This window comes from Mobula hypostoma, chromosome 8 (genome assembly GCF_963921235.1).
Source record: "Mobula hypostoma chromosome 8, sMobHyp1.1, whole genome shotgun sequence".
In the NCBI taxonomy this organism is placed as follows: domain Eukaryota; kingdom Metazoa; phylum Chordata; class Chondrichthyes; order Myliobatiformes; family Myliobatidae; genus Mobula; species Mobula hypostoma.
The window spans coordinates 16848861-16865987 of record NC_086104.1 but is presented as its reverse complement, the minus strand read 5'-3'; the positions used below and the strand labels follow the sequence as shown (position 1 = coordinate 16865987).

General features: G+C 43.3%; 1 protein-coding gene and 1 long non-coding RNA gene across 3 annotated transcripts in view; one reads left to right on the top strand and one right to left on the bottom strand.

Annotated features, from left to right (window-relative positions):
• The window catches only part of LOC134350387 (uncharacterized), a 92555-nt gene that overhangs the window by 14472 nt on the left and 60956 nt on the right, over positions 1 to 17127 (top strand). The window lies entirely within an intron of this gene.
• The window catches only part of LOC134350386 (inactive phospholipase D5-like), a 174407-nt gene continuing 158843 nt past the window's right edge, over positions 1564 to 17127 (bottom strand). The window contains exon 10 of one of the 2 annotated variants that reach the window (XM_063055517.1): positions 1564 to 6866. In XM_063055517.1, the coding sequence (XP_062911587.1) occupies positions 6640 to 6866 (227 nt within the window). In that variant the 3' untranslated portion in view covers positions 1564 to 6639. The remainder of the gene's footprint in view (positions 6867 to 17127) is intronic. The other variant, XM_063055518.1, reaches the window with a different exon arrangement.

Below are 17127 nucleotides of genomic sequence, written 5' to 3'. Positions count from 1 at the left end.
TACTGGTATGCAGTTTTCAACTTGGGATGGTCATGGAGGTAATCTTCAGTTTATGAATGCTGAGGGAGGATGGGTGAAGGGGGTGGTAAGAAATTGTTAGCATCCTTCTCAGAGTTGAAATTGGTCCATTTGTTGTTCTAAAGAATGAGACCCCAAGTGTGGCAACTGGGACAAATATCACAGTCCAAGGCCACCTGGAACGTACGGGAGCTGTGAGGAGCACTCTAACTGGTTGCATCACCATCTGGTATACAGGATTGGAAAAACTTTACAGAGGGTTGCAAACTCAGCCCGCTCCATCATGGGCACTAGCCTCCCCTGAATAGAGGACATCTTCAAAAGGCGATGCCTCAAAAAGGCAGCATCCATCATTAAGAACCCCTACCACTCAGGATAGAGACTCTTCTCATTGCTACCATCAAGGAGGAGGTACAGGAGCCTGAAGACACACACTCAGCATTTTAGGAACAGCTTCTTCCCCTCCACCACTGGATTTCTGAATGGGCAATGAACCCATGAACACTATGTCAGTATGTTTTGCTCTCTCTGCACTACTTAATGTTTTAATATATTTCTTATAGTATATTTTATGCATTGCACTGTACTGCTGCCACAAAACAACAAATTTGAAATATGTCAGTGGTAATAAAACTGATTCTGACCCCACATCAAGTTGGGTAACTATTCAGGCTTTCTTGGAGATTGTCTATGTGGGTGTTAGTGTCTTGAACAGGTTATGCTGGGACGAGAGTGGGTTTAGGACCCCCTTTTGAAAATTGACCGACATGGCTCTGATTTTCAGGACTAGCTTAAAATGTGGACAGAAACAGAAGCTGTTGACATTGCTAGATGATTGGAACACTGATTGAATTTTCTGGGGAGGTAAGAAGAAACTTCTTTTTCCTTAGGCATGGAATTCATCACATATGAGGACCATGAAAACAAAGTTGGTGTTGATGGAATTGGATGGACACATGGGAAAGAATAATTTGTAGGCAAATAACACAGAAAGAGAAGGGGTACACCTCTCAAAGTTAAACCCTATGCACCCGTTGTGAGAGGAGGAAATGGGTCAGGCCAGCCAACAAGACTCTTGTGAAGCTGTACAGGCCAATCCCCTGTGCAGTGGATATAATGAATTACAGAAACATTGATGAACTCCAACCAGACCATTGACTTTGGACAATGGAAACGGGAGGTCATCAATGGCCTACGTTCCACGGAGATCTAAGGGTGCCAAGAAGAAGAAGGGGAATGGGGCTGAAGAGCCTTCTCCACCAGGAGCAAGCCATAGTGATCACCTTCTACATCCTAACTATTCTGTGCCTCTGTAATTCATGACTTCAACAGAGCCTAACAAGTGGCTGTTTCTAAAACAGTAAAAGCAGGAGCTGGAGCCAGAAAGGGAGAGCAACAGAGTTCAAGATGATTTTCCACATAAATACTTAGGTGTTTTAAGGCTTGAATCTTTTGGCTTTTCAACTAAAAACCAAAAAAACCTCCAAAAGCATACTTAAAAATATCAATTTTTATTTTTTTTACATTAATAGAATACTATGTCGGCATATATTTGGTAACAACAACCATGCATTTTGTTTTCAGAATGTGGTTTTCAAAGTATTGACACTGTGTGCATGGACACCAACCAACAGTACATATAAATCCGTTTATGATCACTTCATGAAATGCACTGGCCAGTGAGTTCGGGGTAACCACAGGGAAAAAAAAACCCATAGGCAGACATGAATAGTTGTAATTTAATGTCAGAAGCAATTTTGATGCAAACTGAAAATTGATGCATGTAACTAAAATTCTACCCGAAATTTTCCAACTAAATGACCTTAAACGGAACTATATAAAAAAAACGCCAAGAAATTCAAGCCATTTGCAGCATGCACCCAGCAAAAATAATGTTTCAATTTTGCCCTTTTGGGGGGGGGGGAAACGGCGGTTCATCAGCTGGTTGTACACTCATAATATTTATGGTTCATGGTTTTAAACTGTTGTCACCTTAGGGTTAGGTTTAAGTTAACTCTAAAACAAGGGCAAAAATCGCTGGAGAGACCCAGTGGGCTCAGCAGCATCTGTGGAGGTGAAGGATAAGATGTTAGCCCTGATGCACAGTCTCAACCCAAAATGTCGATCATCCCGCTGCCTCCACAGATGTGACTCAACCCGTTGAGGTCCATCACAGATTTTCTTTTGCTCTGGATTGTAGAATCTACAGTATCATAGGTCCTCGTTAGGAACAGAAGTGGCAGGAGTAGGTCGCGGCGCCTCGAACCTCCTCTGTCACTCAACTATGTGTTAGGGCTGCTTGGAAATTGGCCCACAACTCTACTTTCCTGCCCAGTTCCTCATAAATGTTTACGCCTCCTTTAGACCAAAGATTGCTCACTGATTTAACCTCCAGCACTCTCTCAGGTAGAGAATTCCAAAGATTCACAGGGTACTATGAGAGAAAAATAGGCTTCTTTTCCATCTGAAATACATGACCCCTAATTCTGAATGATTCTCCTATTTTTACTCCCAGCAGGGGTAATATCCTTTCAGCATCTACCCTGTCAACTTCCCTCAGAATCTTGGATCTTTCAGTAAGATTGCCTTTCTTCTGACAGCAACATACACAAAATGCTGGAAGAACTCTGTAGGCCAGACAGCATCTGTGGAGGGAAATAAACAGTTGATGTTTCAGGCCGAGACTCTTCATCAGGACATCAAGCCATTCATCCATAAACTCAAACTGGTGAATCATCTCTGCACTGTCTCCGAAGTAAATGTTTTTTGATCCAGGAGACCTGCTAAGTTCCTCCAACCAACACACATCAAAGTTGCTGGTGAATGCAGCAGGCCAGGCAGCATCTCTAGGAAGAGGTATAGTCGACATTTCAGGCTGAGACTCTTCATCAGGACTAACTGAAGGAAGAGTTAGTAAGAGATTTGAAAGTTCCTCCAGCATGTTTTGTGTGTTTACCAAAGCTGGCTGCATTTTGTGGTTGTGCTTTCATAATAATCTACTTTGCAGCCACAATGGTTACTAGGCATTGCTATCTACACTCAGAGGCCACATTACTAGGCTTGTTAATGCAAATATCTAATCAGCCAATCATACATAAAAGCATGCAGACATGGTCAAGAGGTTCAGTTGTTGTTCAGAGCAAACATCAGAATGGGGAAGAGTTGTGATCGGTTACTTTGACCATGAAATGATTGTTGGTGCCAGATGGGGAGGTTTGAGTACCTCAGCAACTGCTGACCTGCTGGGACATTCATGCACACAGTCTCTAGAGTTTACAGAGAATGGTGTGAAAAATAAAAACATACAGTGAATGGCAGTCTGTGAGTGAAAACGCCTTGTTACTGACAGTGGTCAGAGGGGAAGGGCCAGACTGGTTCAGGCTGACGGGAAGGAGACAGTTACTCAAATAACCACATGTTACAACAGTGGTGTGCAGAACAGCATCTCTGAATGCACAACATGTTGAACCTTGAAGTGGCTGGGCAACAGCAGAAGAAGACCATGAACATAAACTCAGTGACCACTTGATTAGATATAGGAGGTGCCTGATAAAGTGGTCACTGAGTGCATCTACTCCGTCCCCTTCTCCACAAAGGCCAATGTTCCATTGGCCTCCCTAATCACTGACTGTACGTGCATGAGGACTTCACTGTGTTTGCACCTGGAAATGGGTGAACTGGGGGCACTGAAGGTGCAGTCAACTTCTCCAAGATACTGATAAGAAACTTACGGCACAATATCTGTCGATCATGAACTCTAGAATTCACCAATGTATGACGTGGGAGGAGACACTACACCGCGCGGTCCAGTTTCAACTGCGTTGTACTGCCTGGCTGCTATTTCCAACTTGTTCCGATAACACGGTCAAACAGACACTGCTTGGTTTTACTGAAGTGCAAGGGAGAAGTGGGAGCAGTGAGACATGCCAGCTGTAAAGAGTGGTGGGGTGGGAATGGGCACCATGGGCAGCTCATGGCTCAGATACCTGGAGATGGCCCCTCTGATGTGAGGAGTGCACTGGATTCAGAAATACCTTCATATCTTAATGGTGCCTTAATAAAATGGACAAATAAGTACCTTGCATTTGGGTGGAGCTCTGACCTCCTATGCTAGCTACAATACTGATGATGTTCCTGGTAATCCAATCCAATCAAAAATATTGACCATAGAATAGTATAGCACAGGACAGGTTGTCTGGCCCACGATGTTAGAACATAGAACACAGAAATCTACAGCATATTACAGGCCCTTCGGCTCACAATGTTGTGTCGACCATGCAACCTACTCCAGAAACTGCCTAGGATTTCCCTACCACAGAGCCCTCTATTTTTCTAAACTCCATGTACCTATCTAAGAGTCTCTTAAAAGACCCTGTTGTATCTACCTCTACCACCATTGCAGGCAGTGCATTCCACGCACCCACCACTCTCTGTGTTAAAAACTTAGCCCTTATATCCCCCTGTACCTACTGCCAAGCACCTTAAAACTAAGCCCCCTTGTGTTAGCCATTTCAGCCCCAGGAAAAAGCCTCTGACTATCCACCCAATCAATGCCTCTCATCATCTTATACACCTCTATCAGGTCACCTCTCATCCCCTGTCACTCCAAGGAAAAAAGGCTGAGTTCACTCAACCTATTCTTATAAGGCACACTCTCCAATCCAGGCAACATCCTTGTAAATCTCCTCTGCACTCTCCCTCTGTAGTATCCACATCCTTCCTGTGGTGAGGTGACCAGAAATGAACACAGTACTCCAAGTCGGATCTAGCCAAGGTCTTCTATAACTGTAACATAACCTCACGGCTCTTGAACTCAATCCCATGGTTGATGAAGGCCAACATACCATAGTTGTGCCGAACTAACTAAAGTGATTAAATGCCTAACCAAACTAATCCTTTCTGCCTACTTAATGCTCATATCCTTCCATTCCCTGTCTATCCAGGAGCCTTTTAAATGCTCTAATAGTATTTGCCTCCACCTCCACCTGGCAGTGCAGTCCAGACATCCTCCCCATTCTGTGTAAAAAAAACTTGCCCCACACATCTCCTTTGATCTTCCACCTTAAAAGCAAGCCCTCTGGAATGAGATATTTCGACCCTGGGAACAGGTACTGGCTCTCTACTCCATCCATATTTTCATTATCTCATGATCTTCTTTCAGGTCTCACCTCAGTCTCCAATGCTCCAGAGAAAACAGCCTAAGTTTGTCTAAGCTATCCTCACAGGCCATGCCCTCTCATCTAGGCAGTATCCTAGGAAGCCCCTTAGAAACATAGAAAACCTACAGCACAATACAGGCCCTTCAGCCCACAATGCTGTGCTGAACATGCACTTACTTTAGAAATTACCCAGGGTTACCCATAGCCCTCTATTTTTCTAAGCTCCATGTACCTATCCAGGAGTCTCTAAAAAGACCCTATCGCATTCGCTTCCACCACCGTCACCAGCAGCTCATTCCATCCACTCACCACTCTCTGCATAAAAAACCTACCCCTGACATCTCCTCTGTACCCACTTTCAAGCACCTTAAAACTGTGCCCTCTCGTGGTAGCCCTTCTGCACCCTCTGCAAAGCTTGCACATCCTTCCCATGACGGGGTGACCAGAATTGAATGCCATAAAATAAATGAAGGAAGAAAGTTGGAAAACATTGGAAAATGGGTTGACGTTGTGTTCTACAAGCAGCTGATAATAGGACTGCTATTTTATTTAGCAGGTATTCATTAGAAAGCTTTTTTCTACTTGGGGTATAACTGGAGGTGCTACTCTGTGCAATAAATAATAACTGGAGCGTTATCCTATTTAGCAGCCAGCCCAGTACAGGAGAATCAGCTGTAAGTACTACATCACATAGAGAGAGAGGAATAAAAAGATGGCAACATCTGTAAAGATGGAGCGTCTATTCACAAATGATTATATCCAGAAAGCTTCAGTTTGGCTCTGTTTGAGTTGTCATTGTGCTGTGTTGTGTTAATTACATGGACATAAATCTGATGAAAACAAGATGCCCGGTTATAAATGTAGGAATGCCATTCGACCATAAAACATAGGAGCAGAATTCGGCCATTTGGCCCATGAATTAATGCCTCATGTCAATTGTTCAGTAAGATTTCACCTCATTTATCTTATATTAAACCCATGTAACTAAGTCATTCCTCTCTGGTTACATAGAGAGGGTATCCAGACCACTGAAACTCTACCTTTACATTATTACATTAAAGCTCTGATGATCCACTATCTCACTATACAGAAATCCCCATGGTTTAGCATCATCCCAGAGAGGGTGATATTTCCCTGCTCAGGTTTCTGAGTTCCCTTTAAACTTGCCGTGCTTACTGGAAAATTTATTATAATACTGTGTAATGTCTAAAAACAATGAATTAAACATGTGTTGGTGTATTAACTGTATCCAATAGTTCATAAAATCCGCCAGTCCAGAAACAGCAAAATGCCAGATTATTGGAGTTTAATAAAGTTCAGTCAATTTGGAAGTAGATTGGATAAACTGTTTCTCCTTACCCAATTCTCAAGCTCCTGGATTCTATCTTCCCCCTTTTTACTTCCTGTGTGCCTTACACTCCACTGTCTCTTCCTCAAATAAACTGGTTATTAGTCCTCCAGTCTAAATTAAGATGTTTTGTGTTGATATTTTTTTAAGGTTCAGGCATTCCAGAAAGGTATTTATTTCCAAACGTTGGGCATATTTGGAATTCCAGTCTCTCTCAAACAGTGCTTGAAGATCCTCGTGAATTGATGTTGGGTTCTTTAGCCATCTGCTCCGTTTGTGTTCAATGACCAGGCTCACGCCTGTATTTTTCATATAGTCATTCCCAACCCAGTCAGAGGTACCTGTAAAGCAGTACAAGAGAAGCCTTGGTTAATGACCTTATTTACCAATCCACAGCCCAGTTATCAAATCATTCACCAATCAAAATACTCACTTAATAATCCACTCTTCAATCAAGCGTTTCACAATTAATAACTATGTCAAAGCATTGTCAAAGACCCAAAGGATCATAAGACCACAAAATATAGGAGCAGAATTAGGCCATTCGGCCCTTCGAATCTACTCCACCATTTCATCATGTCTGATTTATCATCCTTCTCAACTCCTGCATTCTTCTCGTAACCTTTGATTATTATCATTATGAGGACACACAGTCCCCTTTTATTGTCATTTAGTAATGCATGCATTAAGAAATGATAAAAATGTTTTTCCAGAATGATATCATGAAAACATGTGACAAACTGACTTAAAAACTAACAAAAAACACATAATTATAACATATAGTTACAACAGTGCAAAGCAATACCGTAATTTGATAAGAACAGACCATGGCACAGTAAAAGTCACAGAGTCTCTCGAAAGTCCCATCATCTCACCCAGACGGTAAACCTCCAGCGCCGCCAACTTGCCGATGCAGCATCCCGGAAGCATCCGATCACAGTCCGACTCTGAGTCCGTCCGAAAACTCTGAGCCTCTGACCACCTATTCAACACCAAGCACCAAGCACCATCTCTGCCGAGTGTTTCGACCCCGGCCCCGGCAACAGGCAATACGCAAGGCGGGGGATTTGGGGCCTTCGTCTCCAGAGATTCTCGATCGCACAGTAGCAGCGGCAGTGAAGCAGGCATTTCAGAAGTTACTCCAGATGTTCCTCTGCATTTTCACGACTGTTCCCATCAAATCTGGATTGTGCATGGCCCCTAGTTACACATACGATATTCGTTCTGAACGGCTGCGTGCGCTGCGTCACGTCGCCACCTTCTCCTCCCTCCCTCAAGAACCTATCAATCTCAGCTTTAAGTATACCCAATGACTTGCCTCCCCAGATGTCTTTGGCAATGAATTCCATAGATTCACCACCCTCTGACCAAAGTAATTCCACCTTATCTCCCGCTATAGACAACATCCTCTCCATCTAGGCCTTTCAACATTTGATAGGTTTCAATGAGACCTCTCTTCATTCTTCTAAGTTCTTTTTATTCATTTATGGGACGTGGGTATCACCAGCTAAGCCAGCATTTATTGCCCATCCCTAGTTGCCCTTGAGAAGGTGGTTCCAGAAAGCACAGGCCCAGGGATGTCAAATGCTCCTCATATGATAATCCTTTCACACCTATAATCACTTTCGTGAACTTCCTTTGAACCCTCTCCAATGTCAGCACATCCTTGCTTGGATAAGGGTCCCAAAACTGCTCACAATACTCCAAGTGTGGCCTCACCAGAGCCTTATAAAGCCTCAACATTATATCCTTGCTTTTAGATTCTAGTCCTCTTGAAAAAAATGCTAACATTGCATTTGCCTTCCTTATCAATGACAAAACCTGCAAGTTAACCTTTAGGGAATCCTGCATAATGACTCTCAAGCTGCTTTACACCTTCAGTTTTTGAATTTTCTCCCCACTGAGAAAATAGTCACTTGCATACATTCGATCAGTCCACAGTATGTATATTATTTATTCCGCGATATAGCACAGTGTAGGCTCTTTTGGCCCTTCGAGCAACACTGTCCCAGTAACCATATATATATATATACATAAGATTAGCTAATTATACATAAAATTAGCTTATGTAAGCTAATCTTGTATAGTGCCAGGGTAGCAGGGCGCCATTGCAGCACGGGGCGAGCCAGATTTCGGAGTTCAATTCCAGTGCCATTCTGTAAGGAGTCTCCCTGTGGAATGCGCTGGTTTCCCCCGGGTGCTCTGGTTTCTTCCCACAGTCCAAAGGTGTACCAGGTAAGTTAATTGGTCATGGTAAATTGTCCTGCAATCAGGGTTGGGTTAATTGGGCTTGTCAGGGGCTGCTGGGGTGGCGAGGCCTACTCCGCACTGTATGTCAGTTAATAACTAATGGAATAAACAAACAAATAGATGATTTGCATACATAATGTAGACTGACTGAATGCACGCAATTGACGGGAAATGATGAAGTGACAAAGTGACTCTTGGCGAGAGAACTCTTCTTGGCAGCAGGAGGACATATTAAACCACAGCAGGACAGTGTGAAGTGTGGAGTGGAAGTGCAAAATGACAGTGCATAAGGGAGATGAAGGGTGCTGAGGGGCCGTGGAGAAGGATGGGGGGGGGTGTGTTAATGGGTGAAGGTTTTGATCAGCCTGATGGCGAGATGTGCATTCCCAGGAGTTTGAAACTAATATTTCCGTTCCCTGGATTACACGTCCAGCCACATATCTACGAAAGTACTGTGGCCTTTGCTGTATGACTGTGCCGCATATTTTCATCCTGAGACCATGCAATTGTAAATAATAACATTGCATTGTGTGAGACACATTTTCCAGTGGTACAAATCAAAACAATTGGCAATAGGATGCCACCCAACACGAAATGCACTAAATTACTACAGAACATGTGATGTCAAAGCTGAATATCCACTTGTCACACACACCACTGCTCGCACTTCTCTGCTGAACTTATAAGCTCTGCCAGGATTCTCAGCTAAATATATTTTGTGGGTTCTTATGCCATTAAGTGTTTGCTTTATATCTGAAAGCCTATCATACTTGATTATTTTTAATGGTCTTACAGTACTAAGACAGAGAAACAGGCCCTTTGTCTCAGCAAACCTGTGCCAAACAATCATTCTGCCTCTTCCCATCGACTTGCACCCGGACTATAGTCCTCCATACCTCTCCCATCCATGGACCTATCCAAATTTCTCTTAGATATTGAAATTGAACCCACATCCACCATTTCTGCTGTTCCACAATCTCACCACCCTTTGAGTGAAGAAGCTCCCCCTCATACTCCCCTTAAGCATTTCGTCACCCTTAACCCATGACCTCTATTTCTAATTGTGGCATCACCTGTGTGAATCTGAAGGGTTAACTCCAGTTATTTAACAGTGATTTTGGTCAATAGTAGATAATTGTCGGTAACATGACTTTGACAGACGGATTTAGTATCATAAGTCTTTAGTTTACTGATCACTCTCTAAAGACGCTTAGATTCCAATGTATACGTTAAAGTGCAGCCCATGTTTCATGGACAACAAACTTTTTGCTAAGTGTTCCTTCTCAGAATTTTTTTGTTTATGACAGACAGCTTGAAGTTGAAATATAATTTCAGACTACTTGTATCACATGAGAATTTGGAACACACCTCTATAATCAGCCAATTGATCCGCAAGGCCAGGCAGAAGAAAGGTGACCTGACAGTCTGCTGGTCAGACCTAGCCAATGCCTACAGATCAATTCCACAAGTCTTCTTCTAGGCTGACCTAGACCACTACCTTGTCCCACCAGTAACATGAGACATGATCACCAGCTACCTAGGAGGAATCAAGCTATGCTTCACTTCAGCCCACTTTACAACCAGGTGGCAATACCTCCAAAAAAGGATTCCAACCGGCTGTACCATCTCCCCCGTCTTCTTTGGCAAGGGTATGAACCTCCTCATATCAGCAGCAGCAGACGTAACCCAAGGCCGGTGTTAGAGCCTGGCATTCAACAACCTGCTGTACAGTGGTTCATGGATGACTTCACTGTAACCCATGTCCAAGCAAGACGGGTATTGCAAACCCTGGACGATGTAGCTACCTGGGGTAGGATGACCTTCAAGGCCAGGAAGTCCAGATGCATGGTGATCAAAAAGGGCAAGGTTACTAGCAAGTTCAGTCTTCAAGTACAGGGAGAAGTACAGTTACCTCATCAGGTAACTGTAGAGAACACCCCGGTGTATGATGCAGGTATCGCGTGGGAATTTGGAGGAGCAAGAAATTAACTTTTATTGAATATAAGATGTTTAATTGCATAATAGTGCTGACACTCAGCAATAGTTCAACTAAGCCAAAAATGTTTTGTTGATGATTTTCATTTCTACTCTGAGGCTTTTCGCTTAAGTGTCCAACAATAATCAGCCAGCATTGATGATTCCATTTGCCCTTATACCGTTTCTCCATGACTACAATGGCCTGGTGAAACCTTTCACCATGCTTATCACTGACAGTGCCGAGATTTGCAGGGAAAAAGTCTAAATGGGAACGTAGAAAATGAATCTTTGGTGACACGTTGCACTTCATGGTTCTGTTTGCTTGAAGCATGTTGTCAACCTGCTGCATGTAGTTTGGTGCTCTGTAGTTGCCAAGAAAATTTTCAACAACACCCTTGAGTGCTTTCCATGCAATTTTCTCCAGTCCCACTAGAAGTTCTTCGAATTGCCTGTCATCAATGTTTGATATGTGGACCAACGAAAATGCCTTTCTTAATCTTGGCATCAGTTATTCTGACTTGAATGATTAATTGAAATAACAATTATAGGCGATTTTTGAAAAAAGTGGCGCGTGATAGGGAAATTTCATGGTGATTTTCATGATCAGCAGCCAGAAATCCATAAGATTCATGCAAAAGTATTTAAGAAGCAAAATCTTTGTCGTCCAGTGATATCAGTGAATGACCGAAAGGTGAATGAATAAACTGCAATCAACTTCACTGCAGAGGAAGACAAGAGGAAGAGCGATTGTTCTGAGTGTTTTCACCACCTCTGTACAAACATCACGGCTACATCATGTTTTATTAAATGCCATTTGGATAATTGAAGGCCTGGATCTTGGGTGCAAGTTTGGATTGAAGATACTGCATCTCCCGACTCAAGCAGGAAATTTTGACAGTGCTGAGTATGACAGGGCACCAGCCAGATCTCTTTTGACTCTGACGTTCAGAAAATGCTTCTCTCTCTCTTCAGTGTCCATGGCAGCAGAGAAGATGGAGCCAGAGGGAAGAGTTTTCAACGACACAATTGCTATTGACTCTGCTCTGTCTATACAGCAGGGGTTCCCAACTTTTTTTATGCCATGGACCAATGCCATTAGGCAAGGGGTCCGTGAACCCCAGGTTGGGAACCCCTGCTCTAGAGGAAATCAGGACACAATGTAGGTCCCACGATTGGCACCGGGTCATGGTCATGAACCAAAAGACCCCAGAAAGGCGGCAAGGACATGTTGTCAGTTGTAATTATGCTATGAGAGGTAATCTCGTAGTGTGGGATTGTGAAAGGTACGTGACTTCTTTTCACCTCTAAGCCTGCAATTTTTTTTGGATTGGGTAAGATAATCACCCTCCCTCCACATCCTAATCAGAACGCTAGTAGTATATTTCCACCTTAGCAATAACTAGCCACCTGAGCCCACCCAGATCCCAGCAAAGCGAACACCATAGTTTCTGGTTCTTTGAAGCATAATGCCTATTGTATACATTTATTTAGTGATACAGTGAGAGGAGGCCCTCCTGGCCCTTGGAGATATGCCACCTCACAACCCTGATTAACCCTAACCTAATCATAGGACGATTGACAATGACCAATTAACCTACCCAGTGTGGTCTTTGGACTGGGGGAGGAAACTGGAGCACCTGGGGAGAACCCACACATTCCACGGAGACTCCTCACAGAACGGTGCTGGAATTGAATGGCAAACTCCGGTACGCCAGAGCTGTGACAACGGCCTTGCCACCGTTCTTCACAGAGGAACTTTGTATATTGGACGCAAACGTAACCAGTTTGTTTAATTTAGCTCTGCTCACTGGGAGTGGAAAAAAAGATTTATATACCATCATTAGTTCCACATAATAAGACTGGATGCAAATTATTTAATGGAGTCCCTGAGTTGTACAGCACAGAAACTGGGCTCTTCATACCATCACATATTTGCAGATCTTTTTTGGCCATTTCCACTCATGCTATTTGTCTTCATTAGGTTTGTAATCTTCCATGCCTTGCCAGTGTAAGTGCCTAAATGTCTCCTAAATGGAGTCATTATATCTGAATCCATTTCCCTCACCGGTGAGTTTCAGATGTCAACTACTCCCTGGGTGAAAACCTTGCCTTTAAGTCCCCTTTAAGACACCTTCCTCTTACCTAAACCCCTTGTCTGTGACACCTCTTCAATGGAGAAAAAGTTCTGACCGTCCAACCCACCTATGCTTTTTCAGAATCTTATATACTGTCAGATCACCCCTCAGCCAGTTTTGCTTCAGGCAAAACAAACTCATCTTATCCAACGGAAATGGATTAAACAGTCACTTACTTCCTTACTTCCCACTCCTGAAGAAGGGTCTCAGCCCAAATCATCGACGGGGTGCTGCCTGACCAGCTGTGTTCCCCCAGCACTTTATTTATTTTTATTTCATGATACAGCGCAGAGTAGACCAACCAGCCCTTTGAGTCACGCCGCCCCAACAACCCTACTACCCCAATTAACCCTAACCTAACCACAGGGTAATTGACAATGACGAATTAACCTACCCAATACACCTTTGGATTGTGGGAGGGAACCAGACCACCCGGGGAAAACACACGCATTCCACGGGGAGGAAGAACAGAGCCTCCTTACAGACAGCGCCGGAATTGAACTCCAAACTCCAGAACACCCGAGCTGTGATGGTGTCGCTCTAACTCCTACGTTACTGTGGCGCCTGTGTCTGTTGCTCTGGATTTCCAGCATCTGCTGAGGTGCTTGTGTTTTTCACCTTATCCAGTCTCCCTCCACACCTGAAGTCCACCAATCCATGTAATGTCCCAAGTGAATCTCCTCTGCACTCTCTCCAGTGCTACCATGTCCTTTCTGTAATGTGATGATCAGAACTGCAGACAATACCCCAAGTGAAGTCCAACCAGTGTTTTGTGAAGTTGTAATATAATATCTCAGATTTCTGTGTCATGGCCTATGGAGACAAGCCTGACACCAGCCTCCTTGCTGTTCTGCCCTCTAAGGCTGCCAATTACAAGGAATTTGTGAATTTGAATCCCAACCAGCAAGAGCAGAGCTAGACCATTTGGGCCTATTGAGCCTGTTCTGATATTCCATCATGGCTGATTTATTATGCCTCTCAACCCCATTCTCCTGCCTTCTGCCTGTAACCTTCGACGTTGTGACTAATCATGAACCTATCAACCACTTTAAGTATACCCAATGACTTAATTTCCATAGCCATCTGTGGCAATGAATTCCACAGATTCTCCACCCTCTGGCTAAAGAAATTCCTTCTCGCTTCTGTTCCCTGTGTTCTAAAGCTCTGCCCTTCTGTCCCAGACTCCCCCACTACAGGAAGCATCCTCCACATCCACTCTATACAAACCTATCAATACTCAATAGGTTTTAATGTGATATCCCCCATTCCTCTAAAATTCTAGCAAGCACTGGCCTGGTGCCATCATATACTCCTTATACGTTAACCCTTTCATTCCTGGAATCATTCTTGTGAACCTAAAAACTCTCACAATACTCCAAGTGTGGTCTGACTAATGCCTTACAAGCATTACATCCTTTCTTTTATATTTTGGTCTGTTCTAAATGAATGCTAACATTGATTTTTCCTTTCTTACGACCGACTCAACCTTCAAGTGTCCTAGCCCCTACCTGACTTCATGCATCACCTCATGTTGTTGGGATTACACTCCACCAGCCATCGCTCTGGCAGTTTAGATTATAGAAATTCTGTAGAGCAGAAAGCAGCATTATTTTTCTTAAGATTATGAGGACACGCAGTCCTCTTTTACTGTCATTTAGTAATGCATGCATTAAGAAATGATACAATGTTCCTCCAGAATGATATCACAGAAACACAAGACAAATCAAGACTGAAAAACTGACAAAATCCACATAATTATAACAGTGCAAAGCAACACCATAATTTGATAAAGAACAGACCACGGGCACGGTAAAAAAAAAGTCTCAAAGTCTCTCGAAAGTCCCATCGTCTCACGCAGATGGTAGAAGGAAGAAAAACTCTCCCTGCCATGAGCTTCCAGCGCCGCAAACTTGCCGATGCAGCACCCTGGAAGCACCCGACCACAGCCGACTCTTGAGTCCATCTGAAAACTGCGAGCCTCTGACCAGCCCTCTGACACCGAGCACCATCTCTGCCGAGCGCTTCGACCCTGGCCCCGACAACAAGCAATAGGCAAAGTCAAGGATTTGGGGCCTTCCCCTCCGGAGATTCTCAATCGCACAGTAGCAGCGGCAGCGAAGTGGGCATTTCAGAATTTCTCCAGATGTTCCTCCGTGCTTCTCACATCTGTCTCCATCAAATCAGGATTGTGCACGGTACCTACTTAACAAATACGATATCATTTTGGAGCGGCCGCGCGCGCTGCATTGCGCCGCCATCTTCTCCTCCCCTCCAAGCTGAATTACATCCTTTTTTTTATATTTTAGTCTGTTCTAAATGAATGCTAACATTGATTTTTCCTTTCTTACCACCGACTCAACCTTCAAGTGTCCTAGCCCCTACCTGACTTCATGCATCACCTCATGTTGTTGGGATTACACTCCACCAGCCATCGCTCTGGCTGTTCAGATTATGGGAATTCTGCAGAGCAGAAAGCAGCATTATGTTTGGGAATCTGAGTATTTATGACTCAAGGTGCTTAGAAATGTTGGATCAGAATTTCAATGGGATTAATGCCAATTCCTGTCTAAATGACCAAGAGCGCTATAGATTATAACTCTACTTAGTAATTTGTAGAACATTAGTGAATTACTGCAGCAATGAATTCTCTTATATTCAGATCATAAGGAGGTACCATAAGACCTTAAGACAAAGGAGAAGAATTAGGCCATTTGGCCCATTGAGTCTGCTCTGCCATTTCATCATGGCTGATATATTATCCCTCTCATACTCATTCTCCTGTCTTCTCCCCATAACCTTTGACACCCTTTCGGCACATAAAAAGGCCCTTCAGCCCACCGAGCCTGTGCTATGCATCATTTACACAAATCATACATTAATCCAATCTTTTTTTAAAACTTTCCCCATGTCCTGATCAACTTCCCCAGATTTTCATAACAGCACTACATATTAGAGTCAATTTATAGTGGCCATTTATCCTGCCAGCCAGTGAAGACCCACAGAGTCACAAGGAGAATGTGCAAACTCCATATAGCGAACACTTGAGGTCTGAATTCTGTTAAGTTTTTTTAACTCCAAAACATAAAACTAACTGAAAGAAAAACACGGAGCCAGGGATAACATGTCTTAGTTTCGTTTCACTTTCTAGGGAGGCGTGCAAATATGATATGGTGGCATCATGACGTATTGTATGCCATTCATGTACTTTTACATATAACCCATAATGAATCACGTAAACCAGTGGTTCTCAACCGTTTTTTGGCCACGGCTCCCTTAAGAACTCTTCTCAGGTTCCAGGGCCCCCCTTTCAAACAGGGATACAACATGAACAGATAGACAGAAAATCATTTATTATTGAACACCAAGAAAACTTGACCATTCCGACATATTGGACAAAACTTAAAAAAAGACTGTATGAAATTAAACATCTATCAGGCCCAATGCGATCCTTGAGCTTGGTGCTTTTCTGCAAGTTTCATGATATCGGGCTCCAAATTAGACAATGACAGTAATAAACACTTTTCACAACCCACCTTAACGTATAATATATCCAAACAGATATACTTTAAAGTTACTAGGCTAAAAAAGGCCTAGCAAGACACGCTGATCCTCAGAGAATGAAGTATGGCGATAACGGATGCGAGAACCCTTGACCGAATACGCTGACCTGGTGCAGTCTGATTCGCGACTGACTCTGAAGTGAGGCTGTGTGGGAGGAGCTTAAGCAATGAATTTACCAGATGCGCTGAATTGAAACGGTGTGTTAGAAAGATATTATAAATAGGAGGGAAACTATTGACTCCAATGAAGGTTGCTGCTTGGGTATTTCATCGGTTCAGTTACCAGGGCCCTCATAAACTCTTGGGGCTCCCCTTCTCACAGTTTTCAGTCGGTGGCCCCCTCCAAAAGTGCCAGGATCCCCAACGGGGCCATATGGCCCCTGTTTCGAATGGCTGATGTAAACAACAGAAAATGCATAATCAAACAATATATTTACAATATTACTCAAATATTATTGAAATATTAAATACACAGCAAACCTCCCTGCTTAGCTATAAACTCCAACTCAATGTAGAATGCATCTCAACTTTCTACACAATATACTAGATAATACAACTTCTACACAGACTTCTACAGTAGAGTAAATTTAAAACTGAACCATTCTGGCCTAAAGATTTAATCATTGTGGAGGATTTCTTAGTCCTGTGAGGTAGAAGTTACTTCTGGTAAGACGGCGGTG